The sequence below is a fragment of the Lepisma saccharinum genome, chromosome 10 (genome assembly GCF_977018435.1).
Source record: "Lepisma saccharinum chromosome 10, izLepSacc3.1, whole genome shotgun sequence".
NCBI lineage: Eukaryota > Metazoa > Arthropoda > Insecta > Zygentoma > Lepismatidae > Lepisma > Lepisma saccharinum.
The window spans coordinates 57,356,791-57,367,713 of NC_139238.1; the positions used below are offsets into that span (position 1 = coordinate 57,356,791).

At 35.4% G+C, this 10,923-nt stretch overlaps 1 protein-coding gene across 1 annotated transcript; it reads left to right on the plus strand.

The window, feature by feature from the left end:
- Nucleotides 1–222: 222 nt before the first annotated feature.
- Nucleotides 223–6,428, plus strand: LOC145994112 (uncharacterized). Its single transcript, XM_083130200.1, has 2 exons — nucleotides 223–1,356; nucleotides 6,357–6,428. The coding sequence occupies exons 1-2, from the start codon at nucleotides 223–225 to the stop codon at nucleotides 6,426–6,428; spliced, it is 1,206 nt and encodes a 401-aa protein (XP_082986326.1).
- The last annotated feature ends 4,495 nt before the right edge of the window (nucleotides 6,429–10,923 follow it).

The window sequence follows — 10,923 nt, forward strand, 5'->3', positions numbered from 1 at the left end:
AGTCCTGGAACACGAAGATGACGAAAATGTCAGCTTAAGACAAGTGTCTGCAGAGTTCAACATTCATTATTCAACCCTCTCAAGATACATACAAAAGAAGAAATTACAAGAAAATGGTCCTCGTGAGGGACAGAACAAGTTGTGGTTATGCGAAACCGTGGAAAGTGTTTTCAGAGGAAGAAGAGAATATCTTAAATGTACTTGCAGCGTTCCAGTGAGATTATGTTTGGACTAACACCACAGGAAGTGCGAAAATTGGCTCATCTCTGTGCAGTTAAGTTTGATATAAGTGCTCCTTCATCGTGGTTTGTAAACGGAATGGCTGGTATTGAATGGTTCAGGGGATTCCTACAGAGAAACAAAGATCTTTCGGTGCGCTTTCCTGAATCAACTTCTTTAGCACGAATGTCCAGTTTCAACATAGAAAATGTGCGCATGTTTTTTGACAAAGTTTCTGAAGTTCTGTCCAGAAACAATTATTCATCCTCAAGAATTTGGAACATGGATGAAACTGGTGTCACAACTGTCATGAAACCAAATAAGGTTGTAGCTCGAAAAGGAACAAAACAATTTGGTATAGTGAGCAGTGCAGAAAGAGGTGAACTTGTGACAGTTGCAGTGGCAGTTAGTGCTCAAGGGACTTTTATACCTCCAATGCTAATATTTCCACGTAAGAACTTTCGGGACCATTTCATTCGAGATGGCCCAACAGACTGCATTGGAGCAGCTACTGGTTCAGGTTGGATGATTGAGGAAACGTTTGTCCAATTCATTCGACACTTCATTTCTCAGGTGAATCCTAACGAAAACTCCCCTGTGCGTCTTTTCATCGATAATCACTCTTCCCATCTCAGCTGTGAAGCTTTAGATGAATGCAAAAATAATAATATTACCCTTTTGTCATTTCCTCCACACTGTTCGCATCGACTACAACCGTTAGATGTCAGTGTTTTTGGTCCATTTAAGAAAGTGTGTGGCCGAGCAATTGATTCTTGGCATAAGAATCATCCAGGAAAAACTCTTACAATCTACGACATACCACAGATAGTTAAAACAACATTTTTGAATACAGTAACCCCTACCAACATAACATCAGGTTTTGTTCAAACAGGAATATTTCCCTTCGATTCTGAGGTATTCCAAGAAAGCGACTTTGCGTCGTGTTTCGTTTCAGATCGACCAAATCCAGCAGGACAGGTAGATAGTAGGCCTCCCGTATCTGATAGTGATGACATAGTCCAAACTGCCAGGTGCGATGCACTGCCAACTAAATCATCTTCAGGTGATGTTCAAAATGAACATTTGCTTTCGCAAATTGAAATGCCGGGTCCAAGTGGCACACAAATGTCTTCAGTAGTGAGTAGACCTAAAGTTTCCTTCTCTCCTGAAAATGTTCGTCCATACCCAAAGGCTGAACCCAGGAAAACGACGAATCGTAAACGTAAACGAAGTGCCATTCTAACAGACACACCTGAAAAAAAGGCTTTGGAAGATGCAAAAAAGAGTAGTGCAAAGGAAAAGGGCAAGAAGAAAATTATGTGCAAGAAAACATTATTCCAAAGTTCTTGCAAAGAATATCACTGTTTAGTGTGTGGAGAATCCTACAAAGAAGAAGAAGACTGGGTGCAGTGCAAGCAATGCAAAATGTGGTCCCATTGGCTGTGCGCTGAGAGAAATCCTTATTATGTGTGCATTGATTGCAAATAGTGTCATTCAGACAACGCATAATTCCTGTTGCAACGTACCCCAAACACTGTTGCAACTTACCCCATGCATGGGGCACATAGCAACACTCGGACCTGCTTTAAATTAACAGACTTTTCTCACTTGAGGTTCAAAATTAAAATTTCATATTTGTTTCTTAAGTAGCCAAAAGATGTACCATTTCATAGCATATTTGTAACTTGTTCCAACTGTAACAGTTTTTGAATAAAAAAAATTAAACTGAAAAGTGTTGCAAAGTCCCCCACCTTCCCCTACTGTTAGAATCCCTTGACCACATTAACTTAATATGAAGCATCTATTGTAAAAAGCAAGTAAATATCCATGCCAAACTTGATTCATTATGTGAGAAGTTCCGTTAAGCTTGTGGTAATGTAGTATTTATTTCTTGTGGTTTGTGTGTATCAGTCTATATCGACGGTTTGTTGGCAGCAGACGTGAAATACTCCGTGAAAATGCATTACAAGACGGGTAGTAAAATTTTCTTTTTTTTTTTAAGAGAAACAAATAAAACAGTTGTTTTGTTTTAAACATGTTTTAATGAAGAACAAAAAGCCTGTTTTAAACAAAGGAAACGTTTACAAGAATGATAAAAATAATTATTTTCTAAGAATGATGATTTATTAGAAATATGTTAATGTTCCAAGGAAGGACTATGTTTCTAGTTATAAAGTAAACACTTGATTAATGTCTTAAAATGTTTAACTGTCAACGTGCTAGCTACTCTGTTTTCCGAAATACATTTCATCCTGATTGCAACAAAATATTGACATACACATTAACCGAAAGACCGGTCTGTGAGACCTGAAGGAAAAATAGTAATTTGATAGTGGCAACACTGAGCGGGTGACAGTGAACGCTCTCGCAGTACCTTACCCCCAACCCTTCCCCTCCAAAACAAACCTGTTCACATTCAGTTGACACTTAGCGCTGTGACGTAAGATATTGATTTTTAAAGTCACCTGGTCTTTCAGACCGGTCTTTCGTTTAGCGTGAAGCGCATCCTGGTCTCTTATACCGGGTCTTTCGCATTACGTTTCTGTTTTTCAAATTCACGTATTGTAAATATAACTGTGTTAGTGTAAATGTGTAAAATTCAGGGTAACTACTGTAAATATCACTCTAAATATTGTTTTATATTGCATTTGCTGTCTTTGTAAGGTTAAATGGATCGACCCTCTACTTCAAGAGGTAATAGTGACAGAGATTGTTCAACAGACAAAAACGTTTTCATCATAACTTTATCCAGCGTGTTCAACGGTGAATCTGGAAGTCAGTGATGGTAGTGATAGTAAAAGTGTCAGCGATTTCGATGTGATTGAAGATTCAGAAGCATCTATATCTTGAGGATTTTCAACGAAATTGCAATAACTGGAGTGAGCTTTTAAAGCAAAAGTCTCTAAAATGCCATGTACACTGGAATCATATTTGTGATTTCTCAATACAGAGAGCTGGGATTGAATAACTTCCGAAGAAGCAAACTGATTAACGAATTATTGTATAAACTGGTCATACGAATTGAAGGAATATTTATTATTCCTAAACCAATAACCAGCTCTCCCAATGAAGCATTGCTGAATACTTTGCAATTTCATTTCTGTTGACACACCTACAACATTTAATATATTATCCAGCTTTTCAATATATTCTCTCGCTGATCGATGCTCTATCTTGCCAGAGAACTTAGGCAATTGAGATAATTAATTTAATTTGAAACGTCCACTTCTTGCATTTCCTTCTCCGTTGCATGTATTTGTAGTAATAGGATGATCATTTCTTCCTCTCAAACTATACGGTCGATTACAGCTAATATGATTTGCTCCATTTAACCCTGTGTTACTACAGTTATGCAATCTAGAACCATTTACAGAAGAATTAGAATCATCGTTATTGTTCGAAACTGAACATGGTACACATGCATCACGATAAATATTACTAACACAATCATTTTGTGGGTTAGTTTCCGATATTTGTGGGTTAAGAACACACTTCATACAAGGAGAATTAAAGCTTTGATCCAGATGATAACGTGGATTATTATGTACATTCCTAACATTTTCATTATTCGTAGCAAGCACAGAACTAGAAGTAGGATGTGCATTTGTTCGAAACAGTTGAGAGCAAGCAGTGTAGTTATATTTTTCAGAATCTACCTCTCGTTACCGGAATGAACCTTCTGTGTCGTCACATCGAAATTTCTTTACGGAAGTTTGTTCAGAGCTAGTTCTTGCAGATTTATTATACGCGTGCTTCCAACGGACATGTTTACAAGCACGAGTGTTAGTAACATTCTTCTTACCGGACTCTGTCCTAGTAGAATCATCTGATACATGACAATACGAAGTACTGAGTCCAACATCACACTTGGATCTTCCATTCTGACGTATACTAAATTCCGTATTGTCCGCAACAATCGATTTTGTTATACTTATACTATTTGTAGCAGCTGAATTACGAGCAGAGGAAATATGTGCATACCTTAATCATTATCGTTCAGTTTGACTTTTAAATCCTTGCAATCAACTTGAAGCCTTTTGATTTTTGCTCCATACCTTCAATACGGCAATTAAACTATTGGGATTTTTCTGCACAATCCGAAATATGCTTATGTACATCAGCATTATTATCGCTGTTTCTTTCTAAAATAGTGACTCTAGACATAAGATCAACTATGTTAGCAGAGCAGTCATTATAATTTGAATTGAGATTATTTAAAGTTGGTAATAATATAGAACATAATTCTTTCAATGATTTTTGCACATTTTCAAATTCAGATAGTTTGTCATCATCATCAACATTACAACATTTGTTATCAAATACAGATTCAAGACGTGTAGTTGATGGTAAACACGCTGTTCCAACCGCATCTATTTTGTCCTTAAATTCAGACATTAAAATCTTGAGCCGATTGTTAACATGACTAATATCATGATTAAAAGCTTCAAATTTAACATCAAACTGTGAAAATAACTGTGTATGTGCACTATATAGTTCGGCTTGTTCGAAAGGTATAGAGTCGAACTTAACTTGAATATTTTCATAAAACAGATTTCATTCTGATATAAGTTCTTGATTACACTGTTCAAACTGAGTCTTAAGTTCTTGATGACAACTTACAACAGCTAATTGTATGCTTCTAATGCTGTTTAGTATGTCATTTAAATTAAGATTTATACGTTTCAAATAAAGTGGCAATTTATAAGGAATCACATTTGTTACAACAGTATATTAATTAATCTATTTATTTATTTATGCCAAGTTTCAGATACAGCACTTTTTAAGGCAATTTTACACTGCAAACTGTAACAAATAACAAGAACAAGTCAAGATGGTTTTAGGTAAAAACAAAATAGGTTAAATATAAACATAAGACTTAAACAAGGAAACAAACAAATATTACATATTCATTTTTCGGGAAGATCGGAAAATACTTTCAGGGGCAAAAATGTATATGTTTGTGGAACTGGGGCAGCCTGTGGAATAGAGCGCGCTGTATAAGGGAAAGCCTAGCGGTAGAGTTGTGGAACAATTCAGTGTTTCGAGTCGATCGAGAGGGAACTCTGAAGTTGAATTCTGTAAGCAGAAATTCAGATCTTAATTTTCTATTGATGACTTTATAGAAAAATTTCATATCGGCCATATCGCGTCGGGTCTGCAGTAACTGGATGTTCAAAGTAGTCAGGATGTCAGGTGTCTGAAGATGCCGCAGAGAAGGAATTCTATGACGAACAATGGCGGTAAAGATGCTGAGGACGGAATCCATGCTAGAAAGATTTGTATTGGAAGCCATGGTCCAGACTGGAGAGCAGTAGCCTATTCGAGAATCGGAGAAATGAATGACTTTAAAAATAGGCTAAGAGAAGTTAGAGTATCAATTTCAGTAAATCTGTAGAGGAGGCCTAAGAGGCGCATTGCACTTTTAGTTGTAGCTGTGATGTGTTCCTTAAAGTTCAATTTTTCATCTACGATAACACCTAGATCTTTTTGGGTCGCAACTGTAGTAATATAATTGTCTTCAAGAACATAATGAAAATGTATTTTGTTCTTTTTTAAAGAGACTGTGAGGGAGGAACATTTCTGCGTGTTAATTTGTACATTCCACTGCTTACACCATGTGACAAGTTCGGAAAGAGCATTCTGGAGAATCACAGCATCTTGTGTGGTTGAGATTTCTTTGAAAAGTTTACAGTCGTCAGCAAACATGAGTATATTGACAAGAAGTGAGGTAAGTCTTTGAGGGAGATCGTCCATGTATAGGATGAACAAGAGAGGGCCCAAGACGCTTCTTGTGGCACTCCAGACAAGACAGGAAGAAAATCAGAAGAGACGCCTAAAAGAGTAAAACGCTGTGTACGTGAGTGTATATAATCCTTGATTAAGCAGAGAAATTTGCCATGTAACTACTAGTTCGTAATTTGTGAATAAGAGGAGCATGGTTTATTTTGTTAAAGGCTTTTGAAATATCCAAGTACATCACATCTAGCTGGGAATTTTTGGAAATAGCCCTAGTGGCCTGTGAAATGAGAACTGAAAGATTAGTCAAGCCAGAGCTACCTGGAAGAAAACCGTGTTGGACAGTACTGATAAGCGGAGATGTAAATCTGAATAATCTATTCTTCATGATTTAATCACAGATTATAGACAGAGGTGACAGGAGTGATAATTGTCCGTATGATGTAGCACTATTTTTATCTCCAGCTTTGTGAATGGGTACAACGTTGGCTTTATTGAACATCTGAGGAAACACGCCTTTAGAGAAGCACCTATTTAGCAAGAGAGAGAGAGGATGAGAGGATTCCCTTCGTGGCAGAATAAATTGTCAATTGTGTAACGGAAAGCTTCAAACATGATACACAATACCACGAATGACAATAAAAAACATTGCATATAGCTTACCTCAGGTCATTATAGAGTTTATCACAACATACAACTCCTTCAATCTTACCTGACTGTTCATAACCTGTAACGACGGCCATTTTAGGCAGATTTCAGTTGTATATTGGCATTTATCTTATTCGTATACTTTCAAGTTAAGAACTTGGATTAAATTATTTATACTTAATTGTTTTCAAAATTCATATATATATTTACGTTTTATCTTATGATATAATATTATTCGCGTATTTTTGCAACATTTATTCAGAATTTATAGGCTAATAATTATCCCAAATAATATATGCAACGTTTTCATTGTTTTTCAAGCACAAGTTAAATACATCTCTTCTTAATATCGATTTTTGTTCAACAATGTACAAGATTGAAGTAATTTATCTTTGTTATAAACTAAATCTTTTTTTAATCATTTTTTATGTACAAGGGCAAATATGATTAATTTGATAAAATCAGTTGAGTTATTTCTATATAGTTTAACATTGTAATATTATAGCAAAGTATTTCTCCCTCGTTTTCAATAAAATATCGTATTCCTATTGGCTGTTTATGTTAGGAGTGGGGGAACCACGTTTCGTGTTCTTGGCGATGTAAAAACTTCCACTTTGGCATTTTTAATTGTTGCCAACCCTAACTGTAGCTTACTATCGCTAATTAACATTGATGTGTCATATAAATTATCAGTTTTTCTTGTGTTATTTTATGTTATGAGTTTGTATTGTAGGTTAGAACAATCTGTTATGCTGCGCCTCGCGCTTGAGGTAGGCAGTTGAGGTCTTGCTATTAACTGTGAAGGTGGTGCGCGGACTCTAGTGTTAAATAAATTGCTTATCACTGCCTGCCAGCGTGCATGACCCAACAAATTATAACTTTTAACTTTTGCGAATCAGTATGTACGCGCGCGATTCGTGATTAAATATTTTGGACATTTTAATTATAAAGTATTTGGAATTTTATTTACTGTCACGTGTCGCAATTCGGTGTTTTCCTTCCTGGAGGAAGGGTGGATCGTCTTAATCCCGATCGCTGGGTGAGAACTGGTGCTCCCAACTGACCAGCCGGAGCAAGGAGCGGTGTGTTGCCAATTCGGATCTCCATACCCTGGAGTTACGAGTGGTGGCTCGTTGCGTTGCACACCAAGGTCACCATTGTGAGAATTACTATTATTTAAGTAGGTTTCTTCATATGCAACATCAGACTTTAGCTTACGTGAATGTCTAGGCTTCGTTTCTTTAGATTTATCTGCCATGATTACACAGAGTAGTAATAAACTTGAGTAGAATATTTAGGGTCTCAAATTTTGTCTTCGCAACATGTTCAACAAATTGCAAATCCAAGCCAAATAAAATTTAAATGTCTATAACAACCATTGCACAAACTTCACACTTCGCACCAAAAGATTGTCCTTTTTTGTTCTATTCTGGCTGGGTCGCTAAATTATTGAATCAAGTCCTTCGCACACACTTCAAAGAAACATCATAGTATTTCCCTTTATCCAAATCTGCTTACAGTTTGCTAAATTCAAAGAAAACTCTAACGTCACTGTATAAAATTTCAATATATTTTTCACGTATTGATCTACTGTCTGTTATTTTATCGTTGCTATGGACAAGACTTATATAGAAGGCAATACATCAAATTTTTAATACCCACACGAATTTTACTTTCTGTTTCACTGGTGCATATTTTTATCATACTAACAAGCTTCTTAGGTATTCCAAACTCTACTAATATATTATATAATTTATCTCTTTTGACCGAATCAAATGCTTTTCAGAAATCAATGAATAGCTGATGGACATTTTTATTATATTCCCACTTTTTTCAAGTGTCTGTCTGATGTGAAAAATTTGATCTGTAGTTGATCTGTTACGTTTAAATCCACATTGGGTATTAATATGTCTGACAAATGTACAATTCATGATGGGTTTAAACAAGGAGATGCATTGCTCTTTAATTTTGCCTTAGAATATGCTGTTAGGAAGGTAAGAGAAACTAAAGAAGGACTAAAATTAAATGGTGTGACTCAGTTGTTAGCATATGCAGATGATGTAGACTTACTGGGGGATGATGTGAATACAATTAAGAATAATGCTAAAATATTTTTCAAAACTGCTAAAGAGATAGGTTTGGAAGTTAACAAAGAGAAAACTAAATATATGCTTACAGGCCGAAACCAAGTGTTAGATAAATAATCAAAATCTAATTATTGATAACAACTCATTTGAACCAGTTTCCAAATTCAAGTACTTAGGAGTAATATTAACAAATGAAAATTATATTAAAGAGGAAATAAAAATTAGGCTTAATTCAGGAAATGCATGTTACTTCTCTCTTCATAAACTTTTGTCTTCTCATTAATATCTAAGAAACTAAAAGTTAAAATATACAAAACAGTGATTTTGCCTGTAGTATTATATGGATGTGAAACTTGGTCCCTTACATTGAAAGAGGAACATAAATTGAGAGTATTTGAAAATAAGATCCTTAGGAAAATATTTGGACCTAAAAGAGATGAGGAGACAGGTGATTGGAGAAGGTTACATAATTTAGAACTACATAATTTGTATTCATGTCCAGATATTATTAGAATAATTAAATCAAGAAGACTTAGGTGGGCAGGCTATGTGGCACGAATGGGAGAGGAAAGAGGAGTTTACAGGATTCTTGTTGGGAAACCTGATGGTAAGAGACCTGTAGGAAGACCAAGACGAAGATGGAGGGACAACGTTGAGATGGACCTAAAGGAATTCGGTAGGGATGGGAAAGAGTATATAGAACTTGCTCAAGATAGGGACAGATGGAAGGCCTGTGTTGCTGCAGCCATGAACCTTCGGGTTTAAGAAGGCTAGGGAGTTAGTTAGTTACATCAAATTTTTAAATTATCAATAATGTGATCATAATTGAATTATACATCACTCTTTGGGAACATAACAAAATAGAAATTCATAACAGAACAAAAATGTCGTGCGTATTAAACACACAAATTAAACAATAAATAATAAATTTAATAAATTATAATCTTCGGGTCAGTTACAACCCCTTCATATAGCAAACAACGTCTCAGTGACACTTATGTTGTTGGTGTATGATTTTGGCGCTGCGAACGTTGATACAAGCCCCCTTTGCCTCCTCTTTCCTTGCAACTCAATACATTTAATCCCATGTATGACGTTTCTTCATGTCCTGAAATATCTTGTACCAATGTTTCAAGCAACACATGATCTGCGAAAGATGATCAATTATCTAATACAGTACATTATTTGTTGTAAGACGTAGCGAAGAATGCGTCCTGTAAACCAAAGGGAAGTAAACAAAGGAATCGAAGAAAGGTGGAACAAATATATAATATAATAGTTTATATTCTGTCGTTCGTTTCTAAGTGTGTGTGTGTGAAAGCGAGTGTGAGAGAGAGTGTGTGTGTCTGTATCTCTGAATTTATAAATGCATGTGCGCGTCTCTCATTGTCACAGAAAAGTAAAGAAAATGATACTTTATAACGTATCCGTTATATTGTTTTCATGATGTAACTTAACATTTAATTTACTGCAGTGCTTTTAAATCCTTGCCTTAGAATTGTATAAATAGTTGTTTGAGGTTTATTAACTTAGTCGATAGGACTGTAACATAGAAAGTATTGTACAAAAAGTTATTTAGGGAAAATGTATCTTTGTGGAACTCTGGTATTAGCAATTGAACAATATAACTCCATATAGGAAACATCAACGTCTTCATTATAAACTATTTTTTATTATATATAATTCTATTAACTAATTGTGATTAATGAAGATAAAAAGAGTAATTTTGTATTGAAATCCCATGTTAAAAAACAATGTTTTGTCCTAAAGAAAGGGATGTACATCTATCTGTAAAGATGCACATGTGAGCCAAAGTGTTGTAAAAAAGAGGTCAGGTTTTCACAGTTCTTTCTTCAGGAAAGGCGTATATTATTTTCCTTGTTTTCGATATGGGCTAAGAGCAGATTACAGCTTCGAGATTCTTGTAGAAATTTGTTGCACATGTAAGGATACATATGTAGTAAACTGTTTTATCCACCAAGTTGAGGAATTAATTCAATGTTCCGAGATATCGGTGAGTAAAAGATATCTAAGTATCATGGTGGCGATCTTAGCGTCGGTGTCAGCTCAGTAATGATGCAGTAATGAAAGGTTACGCAATTGTAACTTTTTCAAAGTGTTGTGGTTTATTTTTAAAGGCTTAGAGAAAGTGATATGATTAATAAGTAATCAAAGAATATGCTCATTAGTAAAACCAGTATTATCACTAAACCCATCGAATTATAAACATCAA

Coding starts and splice junctions, on each gene's coding strand:
- LOC145994112 (XM_083130200.1), top strand. CDS start 223: ATGTTTGGACTAACACCACAGGAAGTGCGAAAATTGGCTCATCTCTGT. Junction 1,357..6,356: donor GCACACAAATGTCTTCAGTA/GTGAGTAGACCT, acceptor ATTTAATCACAG/ATTATAGACAGAGGTGACAG.